General features: G+C 38.4%; 6 protein-coding genes across 6 annotated transcripts; 2 read left to right on the forward strand and 4 right to left on the reverse strand.

Moving 5' to 3' along the window:
- Positions 1-260: 260 nt before the first annotated feature.
- On the reverse strand, positions 261-1295 carry LOC105267635 (uncharacterized). The gene is made up of 2 exons (XM_011306622.1): positions 1201-1295; positions 261-1083 (listed from the first exon to the last, which is right to left on the reverse strand). Exon 2 carries the CDS (start codon positions 947-949, stop codon positions 362-364), a length of 588 nt encoding a protein of 195 aa, XP_011304924.1. The 5' UTR covers positions 950-1083; positions 1201-1295; the 3' UTR covers positions 261-361.
- A 414-nt stretch (positions 1296-1709) lies between these two features.
- LOC105267639 (coiled-coil domain-containing protein 43) lies at positions 1710-2997 on the forward strand. The gene is made up of 3 exons (XM_011306627.1): positions 1710-1926; positions 2142-2536; positions 2688-2997. The coding sequence occupies exons 1-3, from the start codon at positions 1762-1764 to the stop codon at positions 2758-2760; spliced, it is 633 nt and encodes a 210-aa protein (XP_011304929.1). The 5' UTR covers positions 1710-1761; the 3' UTR covers positions 2761-2997.
- A 99-nt stretch (positions 2998-3096) lies between these two features.
- Positions 3097-5325, reverse strand: LOC105267638 (uncharacterized). Its single transcript, XM_011306625.1, has 3 exons — positions 4303-5325; positions 3764-4140; positions 3097-3676 (listed from the first exon to the last, which is right to left on the reverse strand). The coding sequence occupies exons 1-3, from the start codon at positions 4934-4936 to the stop codon at positions 3185-3187; spliced, it is 1503 nt and encodes a 500-aa protein (XP_011304927.1). The 5' UTR covers positions 4937-5325; the 3' UTR covers positions 3097-3184.
- Positions 5326-6040: 715 nt separating this feature from the next.
- Positions 6041-10513, forward strand: swi2 (Protein singed wings 2). The gene is made up of 9 exons (XM_011306629.1): positions 6041-6285; positions 7207-7395; positions 7597-7759; positions 7827-7983; positions 8644-8795; positions 8868-9056; positions 9619-9777; positions 9850-9963; positions 10114-10513. Exons 1-9 carry the CDS (start codon positions 6272-6274, stop codon positions 10387-10389), a joined length of 1413 nt encoding a protein of 470 aa, XP_011304931.1. The 5' UTR covers positions 6041-6271; the 3' UTR covers positions 10390-10513.
- LOC105267640 (uncharacterized) lies at positions 10399-12261 on the reverse strand. Its single transcript, XM_011306628.1, has 5 exons — positions 12060-12261; positions 11270-11434; positions 10845-11201; positions 10553-10686; positions 10399-10486 (listed from the first exon to the last, which is right to left on the reverse strand). The coding sequence occupies exons 1-5, from the start codon at positions 12253-12255 to the stop codon at positions 10460-10462; spliced, it is 879 nt and encodes a 292-aa protein (XP_011304930.1). The 5' UTR covers positions 12256-12261; the 3' UTR covers positions 10399-10459.
- A 479-nt stretch (positions 12262-12740) lies between these two features.
- On the reverse strand, positions 12741-27102 carry LOC105267642 (uncharacterized). The gene is made up of 7 exons (XM_011306630.1): positions 26613-27102; positions 19257-19565; positions 19042-19178; positions 18325-18525; positions 17840-18183; positions 15514-17397; positions 12741-14915 (listed from the first exon to the last, which is right to left on the reverse strand). The coding sequence occupies exons 2-7, from the start codon at positions 19552-19554 to the stop codon at positions 14510-14512; spliced, it is 3270 nt and encodes a 1089-aa protein (XP_011304932.1). The 5' UTR covers positions 19555-19565; positions 26613-27102; the 3' UTR covers positions 12741-14509.
- Between the last annotated feature and the right edge of the window lie 570 nt (positions 27103-27672).

The following is a 27672-nucleotide window of genomic DNA, read 5'->3' on the forward strand; positions in this document are numbered from 1 at the left end:
CCATTGTTTCACTCCAAGAAAACCACCGAGATATTGTAAAAAAATGTCCATTACTGTTCCATACAGTTATTATCACATGTGCCCGTAATCACTAAATATTTTCACTTGTCTTCCCATGGCTGGAAATTGTCAGTTTGGCCTTCCTTGGCACCTTCTTCCTCGAAAAACTTCGACGGGTTTGTTTTACTAACAATAAGTGAGCATGAATCCTCACCAAAAATGTTTAAGATCGACAAATTCGATGAGGAGCCATGGTTGGATATTCCCTGAGCTGTTTTTTGCGGAACGACCACATTTAATACAATTGCTCGTGATCGCATTGCATTCATGCGTGGAAAGAAAATATCTCCTTGTGTCTGATTCATACCGGTAGTTCGATGATCTGTTTGATGATCGATTCTGACGGAATCGAGGAAGTCTGCATCAGTGAAGTTGCTGCAGTATTCTTACGCTGATCTTCTGTAACCCCATTGGCCGGTGAAGTTCTTGAAGAGCCAGAGTTGTTTGAAGATGGCGATGAGTGTGCGAAGATCGGCCAATTGTTATCGACGCTGTTAATTGCACAATCCAAATCATGCAAAACAGACGCCGAGAAATGTTTTCGCCAACGCTTTCGAAGGGTAAACATCAAAGCTCTCGTTTCGCTATCAGCAAATACGAATACGGAGCTGAAGGTATTTACCAATTGTTCGGCAAACAGATCGACGTATATGTGACTTGCGTTTCCGATCAGTGAATCGAGCAGGTACAGTCCTGCAAGTTTCAATTCCTGGGGGGCCTGAGCGATATGCTGTTGGAGACCTACGACCATCTCAGCAGCATACTCGTTGGCAAGCTTTATTGCCATTGCTGTCAATTCACCAATCGCCCAGGTATCATGCCTATCCTTCAGCCACTCGAGACATGTCCGGAACTCGTTGACGATCTCATGATCCCTTACTTGTACCATTGTTATGATATGCTGCAGGTAATTATCAAGCAGCAAAACTCAGCGGCACACGTTCTGATCACTTGTTGCTCAGTTGCTGGAGGTGATTCCTGGCTAATAGTGATGGCGATGGAATTCTCCTTATTCACCCTCGGCTGAAAAACAGCGACAATTTAGTTTTTAGTTACATCGGCTTTACCTCAGTTTTATTTTATCTTTCTTTTTTTTTAGACTATAAATTTTTAGTGTATCTCGTATTTAATGGTTTTTACCTTAGTTTCAATCACTGGTTAAATAAGGAAGACAGTTAAATTTTCAGCGTTGTGGATGAATTTTTACGATTACTGGCTGTAATATCGTTTTACGGTCTTCATCGGTCGACGGATCGGCGGGAACTAATGTCAATGGAGACCCTCGTGGCGTTTGAGGGTGGATCTCCCCGTATTTTGGGTAACCAGCGCCACCACCACGCCAAGCGGACGCTTGGTGTAACTAACTCCTACGAACCGCAAGACGGCATAATGTCGTTTTTTTTGGTCAACGTTAGAAAGCAAATTAATGAGATTCCTCCTTAATCAATATAATTCCATAAATATAAATATCCAACTATATATTTTTTATTATTTTTTATATTATTTTTTTTACAATTTTTTTTAGCGCGAAAATTTGTATCCCTCTCAAATTTGATTTTCACCTTTGGCCGCGGGAGGGAGGCGCATGCGTGTGACGACAGTATCTGCGATCCCTCGTGGCAAATAATAATACCACAGTCTTATGGCTGCAAAAATAATTCGGTGCAACAATGCCCTTGCAATTGGTGTCTACTCTCTATTATGGCGGATATAAGTGACACATTCAATTCTTGGTTAACCGATAAATTGAAATCGTTGAATACCGATGAAGTTGTGTATGGAAATTATATAAGAGCTATATTAGACAGTAATGAAACGGAGGATGAAAAATCAGAGGCACTCGAGAGTGTCATAGCGGGGATAACGGTGAGGACCGTGAGGATTATGAGGATTGTGAGGTTAGATTGTACTCGGCGTTAAGTTGACGATGAATTTGGCAATAAATCATAATACTAGGCCAGAATTGAACTCACATATGATGATAATAAGATAATACAAAATAATGAGACACATTTTCAAGTGTGAGAGAGACTTTCATGGATGATTTTCTAATTTTTGGCTTTTTGTTTTGTTTTCATTAGGAGGAGAACATCAGCGAGCATGTGGCGAATATACTTGTTGCCTACAAGAATTTATTCTCCAAGGAGCTGGGGCCTGACGTTCCTGAACCGACTGAGGATGTCGAAGTGAGACTTGCCAGGATGATGGAGTCACAGAGTTTGCCAACGACGACTCAGCGAAGCTACACTGCTGAGGAATTGAAAATTCGTGAGGCCATACTCTCCCAGTATTCGCAGATGTCTGATGGTGAGGAGGAGGAAGGCGATGGTGAGGATGATGGTGTTGCTTCTGGAAAGCCTGATTGTGGTATTGAGAAGAATACAAATGCTGCCGCTATTGTCCAACAGCAGAGGGAGATGAGGGAGAAGGCAAAGCTTGATAGTCAGAAGAAAAAGGAGAAGGATAAAGAGGATCGGTGAGTTTTATCAACATCATTACTGTGGGAGCAAGTGAATTTAAAATTCAATTTAATTGACAGCATTGGGGAGTCATTTGTTCTTAGATAAGTTTGTGATGAACGTAATCAAAGCTTGAGGTGATTTTCATGATTTAATTTTTTATTGCAGGGAGAAACAAAAACAGATGAAAGAGGAGAAGAAAGAGAAACGTAAGACAACAAAGGGCGAACGCAGGAGGTAGCATGGTGACAAATGAAGTGAAATTTGAAAACTCGATTACCCCTAGAAACTTGATAAATTCCCTCAGAACTCATAGAAATAACTTATTTGATCTGCATGTCATTTAAATCCCCATGGGAGCAATACTGTCGATAGCGATCTCATCGAATCCCAAAGCGCGAATAGATGTCTATGATTCAAACACGATTGTATATTCCGCATTTGTTTGTTTTTAATAAAGATAATTCTGTCTTACGAAGAGCCAGTGGAAAGAATCAATTTTGTTGAATCCGTCTTGCATTTTATTCTCTTAGTAAATTAAAACAGTCCATGAGAAAAAAATATTTGGAAATAAACATCTAAACAGTACTTTAAAATTGAAAACATGTTTGTTGTTCACCATTATATAGAGATAAAAATTAAATGTTAAAATATTTCAGTCTTGATTACACGACGAGATTAATTTCCTCGTTGTCATAATCATCATGACCAAGAACGAAGGGCCAGTTTCTTCTTGATATTCTCGCTAGCTCACCACGCAATAAATTAAGTAAGTCATCGAGATAACGAAGTTCACTCATATCGCGATGAAGTCGTGAAGTTTCATTCAATAAATTATCGAGTTTTCGTTCCTCACACTGAAAGTCTATTCGCAGGAGTCCAATATCTCTGTACATGTCTTTGCTATTTTCCTGGAGCTGTTCCAGCCTCTCCCGGAGCTCATTGAAATCTTTCTCGGTTGTTCTGTCGTATTTTAACGATTCAGGATCAGTTTCTGCTTCGATTGACAGCGCAAGTCGCGTTAGGTAATCGTGGGTGGATAAATTTGGTGAGAATCTATCCTGGATTAGGTAATTGATGTCTGGAGGATGAAGAGTTGTTGGTGAGAGACCCTCGAGGACAGTCACTACTTGAGTAATTACTCCTCTCGACTGGCGCTGTTCATCAAGTTAGAAAAGACGATTACACGTGTTTTTCGTGAGGAAAGCTAAAAAAGAGTAAAAAAATATTAATCAATTTTTCACCTGACATTTGCATATCGTGGAGACCGTTTGTAATTCCGAGGAACAGACTGGGGTCTGAAATCCAGAACTACTTTCACTCCAAGTGTTGCTTTGGATCCCAGAAGTATCGTCTACCGAGTGGGATGATTTTTCGTGGTCTCCTAGGCTGTTGCATAAGTATCCATAAGTCGAGGAGCTGCTGCTTGCGGGCTCGGGTGTCTCGTAACGAATGGGACTCTCTCGATTGGCAATTTCGAGGAGTTCTTTGGAAGGAGATACCTCAGTCTGAACCACTTGGCGTATCTGGTGGTCTCGATTGCGACGAATTCGTCGATTTGATAGAGGAACTCGAATTTCCGGTGCACTAGAGTCCAAGAGAGCTTCTAATTGCGAAGCTCCTGGAATTTATACATTCAAATATAATTAAATGTGAATTATTTTTCATTTTTTTAAATATATTTTTTAAATAAAATCATCATCATCAGGAACATGTCGAGTTGAGAGGAAAAGTTGAGGAATTCGTATGGTTCTAATTAATGTTCAACTGAAAAATGAATCACCAATTTTAGATGAATCAATAAGATCGTCCAACTTGATCCTAAACCTGGGTATTTTAGATCGTGACTCGTTGAACGGCGACGACGCAATGCCATCCTCGAAAGAGCTCTCGAAGAAATATTTAGGAGAAGGAGTTAAAATCCTGTACTCCCTCGACCTGACAAGTCTCTCCGGAGTGTAACAAAATGCAGATATCTCCCCACTTGAGTCATCCCCAGAGCCATGTGAAAACGATGCACCCCAGTTCGATACAGATTCAATTACATCGTCCCCAATAACTCGAGGATCCAGGTCATCTGGATGCACCAGGGACTCAAGCTCGATGTTCTCCATCGTAACCGATGTATTGGACTTCCTAGGAGTCGACCAGTCCCTCGTACAAATGCAGTTATCGTCTTCACTTATTCCTTCAGCTACCAAACACAAACTTTTCAGGTGATTTTGGGAACAAGAAGTACGATTACACCGAGTTTCAGTGGATATTTTATGGTCGTCTATATATGTGCACGTAGGGAGTTTTTGCTCAGACTCGGTCTGAACTTTGCCCCCGAGATTAGCAATGGGCCATTGAAAATTCGCATCAGCTTGTCTGTGCTCGTTCGCGTCATCGATTACCACTATCTCGTCGTCAAACATATTTCCAAGGAATACGTCACTTTGATGGCTTTACCTCTCAGCTTTACCACTCTAACGTTATTCCACTCTTGATTATTTTTCCACTCTCAATAATTCTCCAACTACTCAGCACATCCCGATATTTAATCACTCGATAAATGTTATTAGTCTCTAATTTGCGTTTTTCAGTCTCACTTGACATTTTTCAAGTACTTTAAATGACATTTCATTATCGATAATACGAGCTCAAAAATTTTCAGAATTTATTATTTATTTATTCGTTTATAAGCACTAGTGGATTGTTCTAGCAACAATTCATCCTCTTATCGCGACGAGCATGGAAAAACTGAGGGGAATTGAGAATAATTGTAAAACATTGGCAGACTTCAGGCTTTACCCCGTTCTAGTCCATCATGCGGTCATATTATGACCTCATGCGGTTTAGTATCGACAAATCCAATTCTTCGGTTGTGTGGAGCGATAATCACTGATTCCTCTGATCCATTTACGTGATTCAATAATCGATTGAGCAGGGATTTATCGAATTGACAATTTGATAATTGATGATTCGATGGGAAATAGTCATCAAAAAATCAATCATACGATTGAATTACAATTCAGTTGTTATTCTCCACTCATTACTGAAACAATTTATTATTTTTTTTTCTTAAATCCTATTTGAATTGTCTTAGTCAACCACATGCTGACTAATTGGATATTTTCCTTGCTGTTTACTTTCGTCAATTCATATAACGTATATAAGTTTTAATGAGACTCTATTCACTGATGAAATTGTGTCGCTCTTGATTGAAATTACAGGGAATCAATTTTGAAATTACTCCGACGCTCGTAATCCCATAGCATGTAATGACAATTAATTAATTTTTATCAAAAAATCAATCCAAAAATTATCTCGACTGAAAATAGCACGAAAAATTCAACGTGCGCCATTTGTACGCGAAAAATTCAAGGTGTGCCCTTTGTATTTGTTGCTGAGAAGGTTCAATAATTATTTGTGATGATCAACTCTCGGGTGATGATTTTTCGTGGTAGATGTAATGAATTGTCTTCTACATAAATGAATCTCCACGAAGAGTACAATTAGTATGCAAACAAGTATCAAGCGGGAAGCTGTCGCAGCTTCGAAATAAAAAACCTCGGGGAGATAAAAATATGTGATACGGATTACAAAACATTAACATACGCAACGGCATCACCTGCTCAGAATGTTCAGTAGCAGTGGAGAACATCGGCTTTATCCCCGGGTCATCATCACCTAGACAAATATCTCGGTGTAGTAATAAAAAAAAAATCGTTACGAGAAAACTGGAAACTGCTGTAAATCCGCAGTGAAAAATGAGAATAGCCACGTAAGTGTCTTAATGACTGCAATCAATCTCTTGAAGAGTCATCTCATGTGTTAATCGGCCGTGAAGTATGAAAAGTGGAAAGAACGAGTCTCCTTTTTCCATTTGCTCGACTATCTAAAAAATTAACGATTCTGCGCGAAAATACTAGCGAATTTAAACTTAAACATGTTCCCCCTTTCAAAATCCAAAAAAAATGAAATCCATCTATCATATCTCGCATAAAACATTCGAATTCATTTAATCAACGAAAAAAACTCGTATGAATAATTATCTGAAAAATTGAATCAAGCGAATTATTCAGAATTCTCGAAATGTAGTGATAATTATTTGAATAATTAATAATTCTGTGGAGATAAGATAATGGAAATTATTCTATATCACCGAAATGACATTACAAATGGACGCGAAGAGTTCATTCAAGCGGAATAATGAGCCCATAAATCCTAAAATAAAGTTTCACCTACGCAATAACGAATTTCGTCCGCTAATTTTCGAACACATGCGGTTGAACAAATATAAATACACCATGAGCTGCCTAATTTCATCTCATTTTTCCCACCTGACACAGACTGTTTAACACATCACGTGCTTTCCAAACTGTTTAAAACGAAATATCTGTTCTATCACTCTCTGAATAGCGGGTCGAATAGAGTGAGAATAAAGCGAACAAATATGTGAATAAAGCGTCAACAAATGCCAGAGAAAAGTCATAAATTATGACTCAAGGGTAATTATGAAAATAGGTGCGTGTACTAGTGGTTGTGTTTTTTTTTTGTGTAGAAAGCCCTTGAGAGATAACGTACCGTGTGGTCGTGAATTTAGGATGAGTTGAGATGTTCTTGGTAGATTGAGATATGCGTCGGAGGCTGAGGTGATTTCATTTCCTCCTCGGGACTTAATGCGTAATCCGGGGGTTTTCAGGGTGATACTGATTGGAATAGTGTGTTGTGAATATTCTGGTGCCAATGGGAGTCCTAGGGAGAGTCATCCCTGCACTGTACGTCAATCCAGGACGAGTCAATCCGTTGGAGAGGATCAATGCTTCCTCACGGATGACGATCATCATCTCTGGTGTTTCGGGGATGCTTATCGACTCTGGTCTAACAACGGGTAATTACTCCTTCCCAATCATTATTCATTTAATTAATAATGAGTGATAATAATTGGATAATAATTGTAATAGGATAAATGAATTGGTCATTCATGATTTGATGATGACATCAATGATATATTTTAATGGAATCTCTTGAGTCTGAGATTATTGCTGTAATGAAGTGATTGATGAATTATTGTTTATTGAAAAATTTACAGATCAATTGACCTGAGAACATTGACTATTTGCAATTGGCTTTTACCGTCCATTGACCCTCGAGAGATAATTTCAAGATTTCCCTACATTAAGAAACTCATAATTGCAAACAGCAATCTAACAACTCTGTCCCGGGCGTTCCCCAGTGATGCAAAATACCTCGAGGTTCGTGTGTACATTATTAATTATTAATTTTTTTCACCCACTACATCTGCATTGCTCTTTCGCGTAGAAAATCCACATCACTGGTACCCAGCTCCAGCAGGTGCCCAGAGAGGCTTTCAAATATTTATCTGATCTCAAAATTCTAGATGTTAGGAACAATGCACTGACAAAGATTGATCCAGCTGCACTAGTTGCTCCTAAACTGCAGCACATACACTTGGCAGGTAGACATTCATTCCAATTGATTTTCCATTTTTACTTTAATATTTTCGTGATATCTGATATGACCCTTTTCACTATCAAGACATAAATAGAATTATATCGATTGAATGATTCCAATGAATTTTTATCCAGCGCAGCATGAAACAGTCTATAATATCCAATATCCAATAAGTCAGAATGGGTAAAGTTCAGAAAAAATGTATTTTATTTCGACTACTTGGGCTTTTCCCTTTCTATTTAAATCCTTCTTTACCTTTGTAGTTCAACATTTGAGTTTTCGTTTAAGCTCCATTGAATCCACGGCTTCCAGATATTTTACAACGATATTATCATTTAATATTTGATGATCCAAACTCTTCATTGAGAGCAGTTACGAAATTATTTAGAATTTATATTATTCAGTTATTGATTTTTGGATAAATCCGATGATTGAGTATTCCTGAATGGTAGAATTAGGAGAGGTGTCAAAGGGAGATGAAAATCCTGAAATCTACCTGAAATAAAATCCACTCGTGTCGTCTGAATCATGAATATTAAAACTAAAAAAGGATGCGTCCTACACAAAATTCAATTATATACTCAGCACTAAAACGAGAGTATACGGCTGTTTTAATAAAGAGACAATGTAGAATGAAAATATAAAAACGTGAAATGAATGATAGGTAATCCCTGGAAATGCGAGGATAACACAATGACCTGGATTCTGAATATGACGCATGGATCTGTTGCCCGGAAAATTTTGGATAGAGATAAATTGCATTGCGCTCATCCATACGAGGGACGACCTTTGCTACCAGTAGTTGAAATAATAGCGGTATTAATTTTCATATTCTGGAAGAAAAATAATAAGCCAAGGGAATTAATGGAACGATGGGGATTGTTGCAGACCCTGAGAGAAGAGTGCAATAGAACTGTTTGCCACTGTGAATTAGTTTACGTTGTGGGACGGGTTGGTAAACAAACCCAGAGAAACTTAATAGCATTTGTATCAACGAATTGCAGTCACCAGGGTTTGAGGCAAATGCCAGAGTTTATTCCGGCAAATACTACAACACTGTGGCTTGATGGAAATCAGGTTTGCTATTTTGTTTAAATTATAAATCACTCGATTGACAACAAATCACAAGTTATTTGCTGATTTTCATTGCAATGCTCTGAAATCAAAGATGTGCATTCGAAAGATTATGATTAAATCATTTAAATCATCGACAATGAAAAAATAATATTGAATTTGTTTAATTTTCGTACTTGAAGTGTGTGTGGTCATTTTAAAGACATTTAGATTGTTAATTTAGATAGGAAAAATAATTTTTCCACGGGTTTACTGCTCTGTTGAAATGGGAAATACTAAATAATCAAATTGGCTGTAAATCACTGGCTGTTTGATGATCTTTACTGTTCATCTCAGTATACGGAAAGTGAGTTTAGAGGAAATGTCCTCGGATCCTTTTTGTGAGCCATAAAAGTTTATATAAAAATGTCTCTGAGGGATTTCTCCGAGAGACTTTTTTCAAATAACTCACTATCAGAATATTCCACTGTTAACGAGGATTTTCCGTAAAATGTCAACAGGATTTTCTTTGGGAGATAAAAAATTCAACAATTCATTGAATATTTTGCTGGTTTACAATTTATAGATTACAGACTTGAGTCCATTAATAACAAATCCAGTTTATCGCCAAGTTCTGGACTTATATCTGGATAATAATGGAATCACATCGATTGATCAGTTAGAAGGGTCTGTCTGGCTCGATAACTTCCGAGTGTTAAGTCTCAGAGGAAATAAATTGACGGACGTAAGTTTTTCTGCCGAGGGATATAAGAAAATTCTCAATTATCCCATTTTATTCATGAGGTGGATTTTTCAGTTGCCCACTTATGCCTTCGAGAATGTTCTACTCAAGAGTGGAAATGCTGTTGTTAGTTTGTATTTGGGAGACAATCCCTGGACCTGTGATTGTCTCTTCACACCTGGATTCCAGGTAATTACTGTAATATTTTCGAACCTAAAGCCAATTTCCATTTCCTGTGGATTTCAAGACATTTTCCTCATGAAAATTTCATCTTTCACACCTTAATTAATATCTGCACTATTGTAAATCACTCTTTCATAAATTATCTTTTTATTTCAGGACTTACTGATACGCTACACAAATCTTGTGAAAGACGTGAACAAAGTTCGTTGTAATGCATCGAAAAATTTGGAAACTCTGAATAAACCAATTCGCGATTTAACACGAACCGAAATTTGTATCAGCGAGAGTGAAACAACTTGGCTCCATCCACTCGATGTATTGAACATATTTCTCGCATCAATGATCATTACTATTCTGGGAAAACTTCTGTACGATTATTGGTCCTTCAAGCGTACAGGAAAACTCCCTTGGCTAGTCACCAAAATTCCTTGAAAACTTCGTATTAAATGGTGTTAATGAAATTCGAATAAATAGGAGTCACTCGTTCTCACTCAATCATAAGTTATAATGGAGCCCTGGTGGCACTTTTCTGTGGGAAAGAAGAGAAATAAAAACTAGTCCAATGAATTTTTCGAGATTTTCTTCAACCACGTACCTGAAATATTCGATTACATGAATTATTGCTGGCGAACTTGTTGAAGGGCGGGGGTGACTTTGGAAGTTTTAACTTTCCGCTGGGAGATCTGGCTTTTTTCAAATTCGTGTCTTTCGTCCTTGGGGATATCATTTCTACCGAGATTATAACATAATAACTATATTTCTACTGATATACGTTAATTATACGTTTCCTTGAAAAAATGTTTAGCTCGTGAGAATAATTTTTTTCTACACACATAAAAGTTGTAAAAAATGATTCCTCCGAGTGGAGGGAAATGTGAGGGACTTACGCCTGGGACTTCTGACGGGGATGTGTGAGGGTTTATCACAGTCTGCTGATACGGTTTTCAGTGGTGACACGTTGGAGGGTTGTTTTTTGTGTGGCGAGAGAGGGGGATAAGAATCATTATCATTTTTTATCGGTTTATCTTCGTACGAGGATATCCAAGGCTGAACAGGCGCCAACACAGCTTCCTTGGTGGTTATCGATGGCTCCTGCTTCGCGACTTTCTTTTCGATTAATTTTATCGAGCTTATTGTGGAGATTGTGCGATTGTAGATTTCCTGCGGTACGTTGAACTTTCGTATAATGGATAGCTTGTCTAGTTCAATAAGTTCATTTTGCGGGGGACTATTCAGAGCTTCTTCTGGAAATTATGGAGATTGAGTGATACAATTGCTGGGGTTTAAGTCAAATATTGAAGTTTTTAGGGACCTGGAGAATCGGTGCTCTCGGGGAGGTCCAATGTATTTGAATCTGAGTCTTCGGGGAAGTCGTTCACCATTCGAGACCACTCATTCGAACTTTTGAAATCATTATCGGGGCTGTTGGATTTATTTGAGGATTCGGATTCCGTGTCGGTCATCGAGATTTGTGCCTCTAGATTTTAATGGAAGTTGAGTAATTAATCATTTCCCGATTTTCTCTAATAGAAAATTTCCGGGGAAATTGATGAAATATTTCACTCTCCAATTACGGAAACGATACGACATTTTTATTGGCTATTTTTATGGCCGTTCGGGATCGGGATACTTTTTCTTTTTTTTTCTTTTTCGTTTTTTTTTTCGTTTTTTTCTTCTAGGTACATGAATTATTGTTCGTACAAAGTGTATTATAAAGGTGGACTCTTCTCTGTAGATGAAATGAATAAAAACCCAGCAGAAATGAAACGACGGATTTCCTCCTGTCATTTGCAGAGAGAATTCTCGCTTTATTGAGCAGTTACAATAGTGAACAGTTGCTTCAAACCCCCAGCAAATTTCTGCATAGAATTTTGCCAGATCACAATTTTAAGGAACAAAGTTTTGAAAGAATTTCTTAAATGATTTTCTTATAAAAGCTGATGAGAGCACTAAAGAAGAAAATATTCAGCGCAGAATGTAGTTTTAATTACGCTGACAAGCCACGGGGTTTTTCATTTTTCCTGGCGCAATTTACTTTACAAATTTGTTAATTAAGAATTTTAAATGACTTCAGGACCTAGTAATAAATAAAATGAACTTACCGATCTCTCGATGCCTGAGTGCATGTTCTGCTCGCTTCATAACCCTTTCCATATCACAAAGTAGCGATGCAGTCTGGGGAAATCTCTCCTTCATACTCTCCCAAATATTTTCCACGTTATCAACCCCCTCCAGCAACTTGGGTGGTAATTTAACCAACTTCGACACGCTATTTTCATTCCCCTTATCTCGCGACATTTTCAACTATTGAAATTTATGAGAAACAGCACACACTCGCCGAAATCACAAGAATAATCGATAACCGAAGAGATGATAGATCATAATGCAAACAATTCTTCACTGTTCCTTAAATGACTTGAGGACCTGTGAAAAATGTATAATTTTTCAAGTTATCCGCTTCACACTTCCCACAGAATGAAATAATACTCTGATTCACTGATTTTCTCCACCTCGCAGAATAAAAGAATGAGCCATTAACGCTGTGACATTTTATTAAAATTATAAACACGAGATTACAGTACAATCCACGTAACACGTGTTTTGTCATGCTTAGAAACTGTAGTCGTTGAATCAAGGCCACGTTGATTCAATATTCTCCTTAATAGTATTATTATTTCAATTCTTTTATCAATTATTTCACTCAATCCTTCATTATATAATTACGTTATTATTATTATTTGTTGTCAGTTGTAATTTCATCATTGAAATCAATAATTTACTTACGTACTACATGTGCGAGCCGATTTGTGCTACGTGTACGTACATACATGCATTGTGTTCGATCCTCTATTTCTTAAAATGCTCTCGTGAAATTCAGCGGTGCACCTTTCCACTCCAATTAATTCACTCACTCATTATTTCATTATTATTTTCTTTATATATTTTTCCCGTAACTTGAAAAATTCGTTGCCACAGAGTTGCATTCTCTCCATATTCGTATAATGACGCACTATAATCCCAACGAAATTCAATTTAAAAGTCTCCACAAATGGAAAATTAATGAATGCAGAAAAATCTACATGAGTACGAAAAGAAATAAAAGTTGTGAAAATTAAAAAAAATGATAAATTGGATTGTTGATACGCTTACTTCTATCACAGCATAAGGATGTCTCGTATGTATAAGATATCATTGAGTGCACAGTTTTACAATTATTGTTTCTTCAATAAACGTGTTAATAGAAAAATAAAAATTACTCAAGAGATCAAAAGATTTTAATCAACTACTATACATTGATTGCTATTATCATTCAATCGTCAAGCCCCCACCACCGGCTCTTTCGCAAATGGCAATATCAAATTTAACTATTTCTGTAATTGAGTTTATTGTTAGTGTTGGAGTTACGCGGGACACTTGTAAAATTATGCATTGAAGAGACGAGACGTTGTGATGATTTTGCAATGATCTCTGAACAGACGAGCTTTACACGATAATGTCAAGGGACATTTAACCGGTGAACCCATCGTTATCGAGATAATCTCTATTTTTATACGAGTCTAGTTGTTAACTTCCACCACTTCAAGAATTCCTCATTAAAACGACGTGAATTGATGGATCCACAAGATCCCACACATGACACGTACCTCTCGGAATGAAATATCGTTGTCTCATAGACTGGATTACAACGAGAGCAATTTTTTTTTCACTACTCCCAAGGAAAAAAAATTAATTTGAGCAGTTTCCGTTGTCGTGTGACACAGTTCCTTTCAACCGTCCTTATCTCGATTACGATTGGTCTTAGGATAGAATGTCAAGAGACAATTTTCCGTGGTTGTGAAAATTTTGTCGCAAGAACTGTCCCTCGACAATTTGCAAAATCCACTGATCCCCGAGATAATTCCCCCGAATGTAAAAACTGTGCAAAAAGCCTAGTTACTTTCCCCACAAAAAGAACCCCAATTTGAGCAGTTCAATTTTCTTGTGCCACAGTTGAGCCAGTACTCGTTCTCCTCGTGATAATCTTTGGCAAAAATACGAGGCCCCCTTGGACAATTTTGCCCCTCACATCCCACACCATACAGCCCAGCTGAGTCTAATTCTATTTATTGATTTTATTACTAAAAATCTTTATGAGTAAAATAAAAAGAATTGTCTCATGCTGACAATGATCACTCGTCAATGACTATTTGGCACGATAATGTGGACCTCATTTGCAATAAAAAAGAGCGAATAATTTAGCATCTTACTCGTCATTACAATCACCTATAATTATTAAAATACGTGAAAAAAATGAAGTCATTTCATCACGCACACGTCATGACAATTGTAATATTTTTTTGTACATTATTTGTACAAATTATAGTTGAGCAGTTGTTGGGCTAACAGATATTTTATTGCTCTTCCCTCTGCAGGAGTGATCATCACTGGATCATTACTCAATCCATTAATTATAATAAATTGATAAAAAAATTCTCACGTGACATTGTCAAGGGTGAAACGTCGATTTCCGTTCTTGTCAAACGGTTGTCTCTATGTCAGCTATGGCGTATTGTCAACAAATACTGTCCTTGCCGTAATTATCCACGTACATGTCTTGAGGTGTGCCGATGCTGTATCGACCGCCCATTCTACTGCCGGTTAAACCGTTATTGTGGTGTTGATGGGGATGCTGATGGGGATGCTGATGAGTGTGATTCACCTGAAGATGATTGACATTCAACGCGACGTTCTTCTTCTTCTTGCGGGTTTTGTGACGGTATATGCAGTATTTCAGGCAGCCAGTTGCTAGAAGGAGGATGAGAAAAATACCCAGGGCACCAGCACCAACTGCTACGTAAAGAAGAGTAACTCCAAAGCGATAGGAACAGTTGTCTTCCTCCTCATCGAAGCCTGATGGACAGTGACGGACACCATCGCACCACAGAACTGAGCTTATGCATGCCTGGATCTCAGGGCATCTGAGAATAATCAATTGAAGTTCTCTAAATAATTCATCAGATCGGGCTGAGGAAAAAATTACAAAATTTGGGATCATGGTTTATCTCGTAGAGGACTAGAAAGATATCCTTCCGAATACAGAACCACTTTGTTTCTTCATTTTTCGTTAAAATCTTTTCATAAATTCATGGAACATCAAAGCTCTCACTCAGGGCTACTTTGACAATTTTTTTTTTTTCGTTAAAATCCTCCTCTACGTTTGAAGTTGAACGTCACAGCCTTCATTCAAGTTTCATTTCACCATAGATTTCTCAATATCTTGTAATGATATTATTAAAATGTTTCAAGCTCTAAATATTGAGATTGAGTTGAAACGGAAAAGAAAAATTATTTCGATATCCACTTTGTATCATCTTATTTTTTAAAATAAATATTAAAAATAATTCAAGTAAACGGTGCGTTATTTTTTTTTAACGAGAATATGTTTAATGAGGTAATTACTATTACCGGGACGATTCTGCCTCGCAGCAATTGATATTCAATGGAAGTTTGCGTGGAAAAATAAAAGAGAAGAGAAGAAAAATCGATTCGCCATTAAAATTTATTGGTAAGACTCACCTGTAAGGGCATTGTTCATGGGGTGCACCAGCAGCAACACCCCCTACCGATCCCCCCTGCAGTACACCCCTCTTGGAGATAGCAATCCAGGTAACGGCATAAGAGCCGTGCTCTCTCTGGAGAAACTCGACCACAAAGCTCCTGGCATGCTGCATCATCGCACCAATTCCACTGGCATTGGCAACACTCGAGTAATTCCACCCCCCCGAGAAAAAATCCACAGTCTTGATCTTCCTCCCAACGTGTGTTCCACTCTCCGGACAAATAACACTCCTCTCTCTCGTATTACCAGCAGAATACACAATAATGCGATTTAACGTTGTACAATCCTCGACATTGTCCTCATTAATAGTGAATCCAGTTGTCCTCAGATAGATGAAATGAATTCTTGGATCCTCGGGCTCAATGAGCCATGGCTCATTGACACATTGTGTCGATGCTACATCCTCGGAATTATCGCTGTGCGCCCGTTGAAGAACTTCTTCAATAGCTGCCACATCAATCATAACATCGTCATTCTCCAATTTGGATGACATCGGACTCCTCAATGATATTTCACCGCTGGTACCACCGAGTCTTCTCTCCTGAAAACTCGAGGGACAGCTCTGCTCACTTGCCTCGCTGCTATCCACGAACTGATACTCACCCTCGAAAAAAAAATCATCGTAATCCTGAGTGACATTCATCCTAGTGACGGTAAATTTGAGCTCAACAACACTTGATGTCAATGATGTCAGGGCTATTCCACTCTCAGTGACATTTGAGCACAAGCAATCCCGATAAAGTTTAACACCACTCCACGGATATTCAGATACAACAAGCTCAGCATATCCTTTTTTAGTTTCATCAGCAGTTCTCCTGTCGCATGCCCATCGATTCACCAGTGGATTCACGTAGGACATGCAGACTTTATCGCCGAATGAAGCCCTCGATATAGTTATCTCAATTCGTTGATTAGGTTCAGCCTCGAATCTGTAGACACAGCTGAGATTCTGAGCGCCTCCGCGTCCATAGAAAAATACACTCTTTGGTGATGTGAATTTACCAGAGATTGAGGATTTTTTGGACTGGGGTGATTGGCCTGGTGACTGGGGTGTGGGTGTGGAAGAGGCTGAGAATACTAGGTGACAGGACATTGAGTCATGAACGAATTCGTAACGAAGAACGAAGGAGATTGGGTAGAGAGCACTCCCCTGGCGAAGTATGTGTTCCAGGGTTAAATCTCTGGATGTGGATACGTAGCTTTCGGAGGGACTGCAGGGTCTCGTGTGTCTACTGCTATTCCTGAGGAGTGTGTGGTCGCACAATAGGGGAACGTCGTCCTTACAAAATTGGCCCATTAATCTTGCCTTTCGCGAGTGCTTCTTGTTCGTGTCCGATGCTCTTGTGGGATTTCCATCCCAAATTAATAATTTCGTATTGCACTCGTTTCCTGTATCAATACTTGCAGCTGGATCTGTGCTTGCTGCATAATATTTTATAAATGATATCCACACTATTTCGTTGGGTTTACCTTGAAAGTGGTAACGACACGTTGTATTTGGTGGAAGTGAGTGCTTTGGATTTTCGAGAATTCCAGATTGACTCTCGTAACTCGTTATGTGAAAGTCACAGTTGGCATTTTCTTTGACAAACGTACGGGACTTTTCGTCGACGAATAATACTTGGACCTCGAGCTCAAAACCAGGAAGAAATGACAGGGGCACTGGGTGAAATGGATTGTCGTAGGGAGATGTGTGGAATTCAAGGAGCATTGTGTTACGACTGCTTACTATGTCGGGTACAGCATCACCACCGCATAATCTTACTAGGACTCGGTCCGTTGTTGAGCCACCGTCGTAAACTGTGAGATAATCTTGAACAACGTTACACTGATCCCACACCCTAATGAGAAAGGGAAATTTCATTTTAGTTTAACATTTTCCGGCATGTTTCTGGGTTTGTTGAGGCGAGATTTCTGGCCTTTGATAATTTACATTTTATCTTCCTCAGTGATTATTATTAATGAGCTGGTGGTCGGTTATTTCTGTAACTCGTCAGGAAGTTGCATTCGACAAAACTACAATTTTGGATTTTCATCCCATCTATTTTTAACCCCTTCGTATTCAAAGTCCGTTAAATATTTACTCGAAAGAGTTCTAACTTTCAATTTGTCCTCTCAAATTTTCCCCCGAACATCTTATTTACTCGGTTTTAATTCTGCTGTTACACCAATTAAAATATTGAAATGCATTGCAATTGTCGATTAATAAAGAAAGTAGTGGGGAAATGCCAGATGGAAATAGTTGATGATTTTTATAGTGATATGGCTGATATGTATGCAAACCTGAGAATCCTCTGGCTTCTGTCATACTTGACAATCTGATCCTTGATGTGTATCTTATGGCTATTCCGCTGACTAACGGCCAGCAATGCACGATGACCAGGTGGTGCACGATTATGCTCAACTCGATAGTAGCAAGTAACATTACGTGGATAAACGCCAGGATAATTCGGTGATTGAAGACGACAAGCTCTTGTGTCACATCTGGTTAGTACTCGGTCGCAATACGTACCGTTTACCAAATCACCACGCCACGTTGCCATTGTGCTGTTTCCGTATCGTAAATGTGCTTCACTGCGCTTGAGAAATTTGTATGACAGCTTGAAGTCAAAATTGTATCCGATACCCTGTGACAGATTGAGGAAAGAGGTACATTGATCCGAGAGGAAATATCGAGCCACTACAACGCACCATTACCAGTCAGAGGATTACGAGTGTTAATTGAATTTCATCGAGTTAATGGGCACCGATGGAATGCGGGAAATTACCTGTTCAGATAATCTGGCGAGAAATAAGGTGAGATTGATGGAAGGTGTTTCACTGTAGTATACTGTGTATCCCCAAGCACTTCCGCACCACTGGCCACCAGTTGCCGGTCTTCCTCTCTCGCGAATTGTCATGAAACCATCGGGACATCCTTCACTTGTGAATGAGAGAAATCTTCCGACGGTGAATGTATCGAATGTTAGCTGGAATTCAAACGGAAAAAATTCCCTCCAAATCATTTGAAACTCAAGGAAAAACTCCATTCTTTAATTCAATCATTCCACAAAAATTGTTTTAAAAATCCGGGAACACAAGGGATTGAAATTGAAAATTCAGACCATTTTATTTTTAATTATTCATTTTCCAATGGAAATTAAATTGGGAAATTTCCATTTCAATGGTACTGCAATCCCATCAATGCGTTTGAATTTTACGTGAAATATTGACATGAATAAAGGATAACATTGCGGAAAGGGCCGCATTTATTTTAGAAATTAATATACGCAGTGATTAATCTTTCATTCAATTTTTTAAAATGGTCTCTCGTCTATCAAATAATCAAACAAATCCCCCACACATGTGTACACACGTAGATACATCCAGAAGAGTGTACACATTACAAATTAAACATTCAATTCGTTCGAAACGTGAATTTTCATGGTTTCACTGAATAAAAATGACTTGAAATAATTTTACCGATCTGATAATAAATTAAGTACCTGAACTAAATCCCCAAGATCACCTCCAGCAGCTGTGAAATTCAAGTAGCAAAGGAATGGCAGTCTGTCCTCGCGGGGACGTCTGACTTCCACCTCGTACGTCCTTCCGACGTCACCATACAATGTCCTATTGCAGGCTGCAAGAAAAGAGCGAATGAAAAAAATGTGTCATCCAGCGGAGAATTGCGAAGTATTAAAAAAAAAAATGTAATCACGTGTGCAGTATCTCGGCTCGTCAGATTTGTCGGCGCAGTCGTCCTCGCCGTCGCAAAATTTGTCTTGTGCGACACAGCGTCCGTCGTCGCACCGATACTCGGATGGACGACATCCGATTGTTGTTGATACAACAGTTGTTGATGTACCAGTAACTGCCGTTGCACCCGAGTACACTGTGAAATCCGGGTAGATCGAGTACCCAGAGGTATCTTGAAAGCTAGCAGAGGCTGAGGTACTTATGACTGATGATAATGCCGCTAGTGCGGCTGCGATCAGCAACCGCCAGTACACCAACATGCCCCCTCACCCTGATTGTTACACCAATTATGGATTACTTCAAACTAACAAATAGTACACGGAGAGAAGTACTACTGCCCCAAGAGCTTTCGAATTATCGGATATTTGCCAATAGGTTCGATACAAACACATGAGCGCGTCAAATTTTCCAGCTCGAGTGGACATTGATGTCAGGTCGTGATCTAATCTGCGATCAGGCACTGATCAGGCATGTGACACTTTTTTCGGAGATCGGGTATATATACGGTATATTTTTCGAAGCAACGGAAGCTTCAAAAATAAACCATTATGAACGGAATCTGATTTAAAATCATTTCTAGACTCCTGAATATTTCACCGGGTGTGAAAAGCTAAAAAGTCGATTAAAAAATGATATTTCGATGATCAACTTAATGAGATAGATGTTTTATCACCGTGAATGGTTTTTATTATTGTAAAGTGTCGATGAATTCAATAAAAAAAATAAATGGGCTAACCGTACGTCGAGCTGTGCTACTTGAATACGAATATGGATAATCGAAAATGGGTAAAAAATGTTCTCCACCCATTCATGGATTATTCATTCTCCAGTGAAAAGAGGCGATGAGACACGCTTCTAAAATGTATACAAATTAATTACATCGGATGATGGCAATATCGAAGCATGTCCCATGGTCACAAACTTTGAATATTTAAACCGGCAAATTAACGCTAGAATTATCGTATAGAAACGGGTTACACACTGGTGTCGACGATCGATCGTTGACCCAAATGTTTTCGTCGACACCAGAGCATTACCGAGTAGAGAGAGCTATGGAAACAACCTCTGTGTTTATCATTCAAATGAATTTTAATCATTTAAATGTCATTCACGAAACGGCCAGTGGCCAGTTGTGCAATTATAAATGGACATTCTGCCCAAGTGTACGTGGAGAGAGACTAGATCGATATACCTGGGTATCTTTAATGTGACCTGGTGCTGGGGGTGATCGGCTAATTAAAGTTTCACCGACAAATCCATTTGATCGGCCAATATTCCTCACCCAGACTCACCTTGCTTGTTTTTTTTTTTTTCACTTTTCTAGGTTTTCTTTTTATTTCTACGGTTTTCTACCTTTTGTGCTAGAGGATGAAATCTACTTTTGGGTACTACGTGGATTACGGAGAAACAAAAAACTCGGTTGTAATAATGCGGGTACCGGGTGGAAAGGGGGGTAAAACACTTTCTACTGAACAATTAATGGGGTCTCGACGCTTATCTGCTTTGTTTTTAATTAATGGGGGAGGGCTCGAGGTTTTTCACGTGCAGTTGGAATTATGATGACATTTACTCTACGGTTCACGGAAATTGGAGAAAATAATGAATTACGAATTGTTTAATACTTGCGACAAGTGAATGATGGGTAAATAATAAGTAATAATTAGTAAAGTATTTTTCATTGGACCTCCATTCGTTCTTTAATACGACGGATTTTATCACCGAGTCTTTGAAAGAATTTATAAATTCAGTGAATGATTGCGATTTTAAATTTTAAATTTTCTTTCAAATTATTTAAATTCAAGATGTTGTTGTAAATTCTTTGAGAAACTTATGACGTATTTTATTATTGATAAGGACTGGCTAGTAGAACTGAGATTAGATAGGATCGCACTAATGGTGGGTTTAGTTTAGGGCAACTAAGCTGCCCTGAGCACACGATCACTAAATACACTCACCATCAGTAAGCCCCTGTGGAAAAGACAATATTCTTTCGCGGTATAAAAATATTCAGGCATCAAGTGGATTTATACTTTAATATTACCATAATCGTTTGAAATATAACACCTAAAAAATAGGGATTTGTATTGGTATATATTATAATCAAATTGAAAAGAAAAAAAATGGTGAATTCAAAGGGAACATAAGAAAATCAATTTTTCAATTGATTCTCCATTATCAATGCATCCGTATAAATGATACAAATTGGAATAATGAACTTCATTATAACTGATGAATACTGCGATGAAATGTGTTTAAGTAATATCAGGATACAAACTAGTTCGACTAATGATTTACCAATCATTGTTAATAATGCATGATGAAATAGTGATCATGAGAGACGAATAAAATGATTCGTTGGAATAATGAAATGGTTCTGATCAAACAGAACGGAGAAAATGAATCAATTAATTTGTGAAATACGAAAATGTAAATAGCACCGGATGGAACATTTACGTTTATTGGCAGGTCCAGTTAATTCTTTTGGTGGTTAAAATACCAAAATTGAAATTCCCAAGCGGAAATATCAATAATTTAATTACCAAAGACGATTACGAACAATTGACGATAAAATAATTGTGATAGGCAAAAAGATATCAATGGATAATTTTGTTCACACGATTGAGTTGATGAGAATATCGATGGACACAGGTGGAAATGCCAATCGATTGATTATTAGAAATTGATAACGAACAATTGACAATGGGATAGTAATTTCCATTGACAAAACGAGACATCTAGGAATATGGAATTATTTGTCACCAGGTCTTTATCACTCTCGCCTGGATTGCTTCAAGCCGAACAAAAGATTTCTCCTCCAGCATCCTGGATGAGGTACAATAGCACCGGGTGGTGGTGGAGGGGGAGGGGCAAGAGGGTGTTTCCTCACTTTGGATGTGGCGAGTGGTAGAAATCGTTAGAAATGAAATATGCACGGGTTTCAGGTGATGTCAACTATGTATGCAAAATTATGTCACAGCGAGAAAGAAAATAAACACAGGGCAAAAAAATATTTATTGTTGAGAGGGAGAAGTTACGCTTGTCACGATACTCGTGTCACCCACTTGAAAATACTCCTGTATATTTAATTCATTTTTCTGCATTCTTTATCGGTACCTGCGCTACATGAAAGGACTAAAATAACAACGTATATCGATTTTTATGGAAAACAACATCGAAGAGCATTGGGAGTGGGAGACGCGCTGCATACAAATTCACTTGTTCCAATGTACGTCGGCAATGGTTGTATACAATACGTGTGCTTGACTTGAAATCCCACCATTTTTTTTACTATCACAATGAGAGGATTTTTATCTCTCGGTTTGAAACGCCAATTGTGGAATTTGTCATGGTGAAAAATTTTAGATTCTCTCCTTTGAATTCAGATTTTCGAGACTTTTGGTTAATATCTTTCCCTATTATTGTTTATTCACTCGTGGGGATAGCAAGGGTTGATTATTATTAACAAATGGATCTGCTGGGAAAGGAATAATTAGATCTCTCGTCTGCAAAAATTATTAACTATCAACGAATATTAATTTGGTTATATTCAGCTCACTGATTCGTTAATAGTTAACAAACTTTCTTGAGGATTAATGAATCACCCGTTTTGGGGAGAATAATGCAGGCTTTTATTTGAGGAGTTATTCGATTTTTAATTTATTAACTATTATGGAAGGATTCATTTTCCCGAGTAAAATCATGAAATTCGGTTGGGAGATTAATTTTATCTTCGCCCCACAACAAAATATTTTATGCGATTTTTCCCATAGTCCATTTTACCGTTAAATAATAGGATTAACGAATGTAAAATTGGAATTTAATTCAATTTTGCTTTAATCCCATTATTAGACATTCTTGTCCGTCAGTGTAGTCAACGAGTTGCTGTTATTCTAGTTCAAACAATCAATTTCCAAGAGTTTGAATGTGATAATTTCAAAAATAATAAATAATTTCTAGTCAATGGAATTTTGTTCTGGTCAATAGTTTGTGAATAATAAATTTTCAAATAATCAATTCTGTTCAATTTGACAAATTCCTTCGCGGGAATTGGAACGAGATAATTTCCTTGAAGTTAAACATTTTATGCACGAAAAAGTTGTGAAATTGTCAGCCGATTAGCGCGTGTAATGACTCTGATTATCGAATCCACGAATGCTCCAAATACCTGACATATAATTACTTCCGTTAGTGGATTGAGAAAAAAAAATCTGTAATTCTTCATCTCCAATTATTCGATTCCGTCAATTTACCATGTCAGGGAGTCGCGAAGGGTTTCCGATTGAAATTTAATAAAATAATTGAGTAAACTACTGACACTTTTGGAATCACTAGGGGGTACGTGTGAAATATTTTTACGCTTTTATATTGACCTAATTTGATTTCAAAAGAATGAATTTCAATTTTGCTGTACGCTGGAAATGCATTTCCTTCAGTTTACCACTGGGTTAATGAATTAATTGGATTACCACTTGTGAATTTCACATTGATTTATCGCTTGGCAACGTGTGGTCAGAGGTATTTATAAATCTATGGAGACTCCGAATGGAAATTATTCTAGCCGATGCCAAATTGCGAATATTTCCAATATTTCACCCCTATCCATGCGTGAACAAATAAAATTCCACAGTGAATTGGTCGATTGAGATAAATCATCAAATTTCCGGGATATTATTTTGAAAATATCTCTGGAGATGATAGGTTTATCGACAAATATCAAAACATCACTTTTATAATTTATCTAGTGGAAGAAAAAAAATATTTCTATTTTCCCTGACGGCTATCAATTCCAGATAAAATCAATCAAAAAATTAACCAGAGAAAATGTAATAATGTTATCAATGATCATTTTCAATAATTAAAATAGTATTATTATAATTACTATTTCACTATTATGGAAGCGTAAATCCACAGAAATCATTTGAATAATCTCCGCGTATTCATTCAATTCCGCAATTCCCCAAAAAAACCGCTCACAAATATCCAGTGAATTGCATTCTCTCTCATTACGCCGATAAACTGTCGAAAAAGCCGCGGATAGAAAGTGAAAAATCCGCAGTAATCCGATAAATCGCAAAAATTAATGCGGAAGAAATCTGCCAATACGATTAAAAGACAATGCCCGCTAAATCCTGAAGCATACGTAACTATTCACCTATCCCTCCCCTAAGAACTTCCAAATCTGATAATTTCTGAAAAGCTATATTTTAATGTTTAATTTTCTGGAAATTGAAGGAATGTAATATTTTCAAAGACACATTTATTATACCTCTCATCTTTTTTTATAAAAAATGTATATGAGGTACTCCGAGTGAACCCAACGAGGTTCAAAGGTGGCGAAACGAGGTGGTGAAAGTGTCTTTTTTGGTCCCACAAATTCACTGAATTTTTTCGACAAAAAAAATCGGGTCCTAGTCGGAAAAAACTCGATTTTTCTTTACTATTTTATGATGAAATCTCATAAAACGTGATGCATAAAAAATATACAGCCATGTAGATTAAATCGGCGATAAAAAAACGAAAATTTTGAGAAAAAAATTCTATATCGATTAATATTTACGGGAGTTACGCTCGTAAAAGCTGAAAAAGGCGAAAAATCGTGGTGGATTCCTGGTATCGTCAAAAAATCTAAAAAAAATTGAAGAGCCATCCAATGATCTCTACAATACGGGGAAAAATCGGTGATGCAATCGAATGAGGGTAAGGGCTTGAATCACGTCGAGTTCACTCAGAATACCTCATATGCAAAAAATATGCTCATATGCCCTTCAATTTTGAGATATTGGGTAAAAATTATTTTCCAAAAAAATGAATTTATGGAATTTTACCAATTCGTTAGTAATAACCCCATGACTTGCCTACCTGGTGCAAACCAATGGGCAGACTATGGAAACTGGTGATCTAAGAGAGCATGAAGATAGATATATTATAGAGGCTGTGTGAGATTCGACTGGGGGGTAAGTTGCTGGTGGCCCGGGCGGTTGATGCAGTATATAGGATGCAGTTGTAGGGAAACCCAATGTAGGACGGCGCCACGCCAGCAAATCCTGGATAGAGGCAGCTTGGCAGCACGAGATCTATGGACTTTGGCTAAGAACAGGAGGTAGGGGTTACTGATATGCAAGTAAAGGGACAGTAAAGGACGATGGAATCAAGGACTTAATGAGAATGGAGTGGAGGACATCAGTGAGTGTCTGGGGAGAAGAAAATGAGTCTCATCTTTCCCACTCCATTTTCCCCAACAAGTTCTACCCATTTTCACATCAAAATCATGAATATCAACATAAAATCCAATATTTACAACCCAATAATCCATCATCTGCATTTCGTCATTCGGAAGTGAAATGATAAAAGAGGATAAATTGACTTGATTGAGTGTTCGGTGATTTTTTTTGAGAAACATCTCTGAAGCTTTAAAAAAGAAATCATTAAGCGAATTTAATTGTATTGATTAAATTTCGGAGGTATTTCTGGAAAATTTGGGGGAGAGTTGAGTGAACTCGTCTCGTTTTACAATTAAACTGAAGTGTTGAAAATTGTCGTTACCATTGAGAAATCGATCGATTTCTGGTAAATCGAGTGAAGCATGGGAACGTCAAGCACGTGCATTCACCTCGCAATACTATCAGCTCAATTGCTGATGATTCAAACTCACCTACGATACCGAGTAGCAAGTTGACGCTGTAACAATTTTCGTTGCGATTACATTTAGCCCGGTTGATCGATTTCCACTGGAGGAGAAACGTTACCCCTGAGAATACTCCAAATACGCTAATAGAAATTTCGTGTCATTTCATTCCCTCTCCACCCTGTACACACAAGGCCCTCGCCACCCTATTTTCACCCCCTCAAATCTCCCAACACCAATTCATCCAGAGAGTTTTCCAAGTTGAATTGTTGAGGGAGTGAATGCATCAATCATTGTATATTCAGGAGAATCCGATCTCCAATCTGGTCCGGAGAAAAACAGGAAAAAAACTGCGATTCGCTCGATAAACTAGACGCGGTATTTTTTTTGTTCTTTAAAATAGGGTGATGGGGGGGTCAGTCAGAGGGGGTTGTACAAGTTGTAAAGACTCCTTGGCCAGTGGAATAACTCTAGCAAACCGTATCTCCTGGGGGAAGTTAATCTATAGGTTTCTATCGGCGATACATATCCTTTATCTCCAGTTACTTATCTTATTTACTGGAATACAATAGGGCTTCGGTGGAAGCCCCAATGTATTTACTACAAAGCGAGTGCTTTGTTCGATTACAAATAGCCACTGAGACCCCACCAATCTAATCTACAATGATCTACTAAATAATTGTATAAACTTACATGTCCACAATTCCGGCAAGATAGATTCTTCTGTTAATCACGAGCTGAATTTTCCCTCCTCGCTGTCCCTCAAAAAAAAAAAAAAACCTCAATTCCTGCCAGATGATCGAACAATAGAACCAGAACCTTCACAGCATCACACAACACACCGAATGCTTTTCCCGGAGTCAATTCCTCGTTTATGATTTTAAGAAAAAAAATATATATATCAACTACGATATAATAGACAGAGTAAATCAAAAGTATAAGTGGTCCCCAAATAGTACAACCCCCGAAAGAATAAATTCTGGCAGGTCAGTGACGTGTGTGACCCTCATCCCCCCCTCTGTTGATCAGTAATATGACAGGGAGACACTGAGAGGCCATTCAAGATCACCGGTGTCGTCTCCCTTCTCTCTTGTATACACGAGAGAAAGAAAAATATTTAGTTGTAAACGAAGGAAAATATAAAGGATTGTTGCTGGTGGTGTACCGGAGTACTCTCTGCAAGCTCGGCCGGGCAGCTGAGAGTGGTGTGGCCACGAGGGGGGTAAAACGGGCTGAAACAGTGGAAGTGGGGGTGTGCGGAGGGGATTTTACGTGGTGAGTGGGAGAGGAATGTGATTGTCCTTGGGGTGGGGGATGGTTATGCCAGCAAGGGGGTTGCCGTTTTCCCTGGGTTATACTTCTCCCACTCCTTTTCACTACTGCGCACCAGTAGTTGCAAAACCGAACCCCGGCCAGAACTCCTCTCTCACACCCAAACTCAAGTGATAAGGGTGGAAGGGGGAGAGGGAGGGAGTTGAACATCATGGGGGTAAAACTGGGGAGAACTGTACGTCGAGCGTTACACGCTACCCCCATGGCTCAACTACTGGGAATTCACAGCCAAAACCCAACCCCCTGCACTCTCCCACAGCACTCGAGCTCCAGCCACCCCAGCAATCCATCCCCCACTATGTGGACACTTTTGCCAGCTTGAAACTTTGTACGCCGCTAACCTCCCATCCCACCCCCTCGCATACTCTTTTCTCATTTTCTCTCTACAGTTCCTCGCAAAACCCTCTTCACGTCTTTTCCC

This window comes from Fopius arisanus, unplaced genomic scaffold, assembly GCF_000806365.1.
Source record: "Fopius arisanus strain USDA-PBARC FA_bdor unplaced genomic scaffold, ASM80636v1 scaffold00049, whole genome shotgun sequence".
In the NCBI taxonomy this organism is placed as follows: Eukaryota; Metazoa; Arthropoda; class Insecta; order Hymenoptera; family Braconidae; genus Fopius; species Fopius arisanus.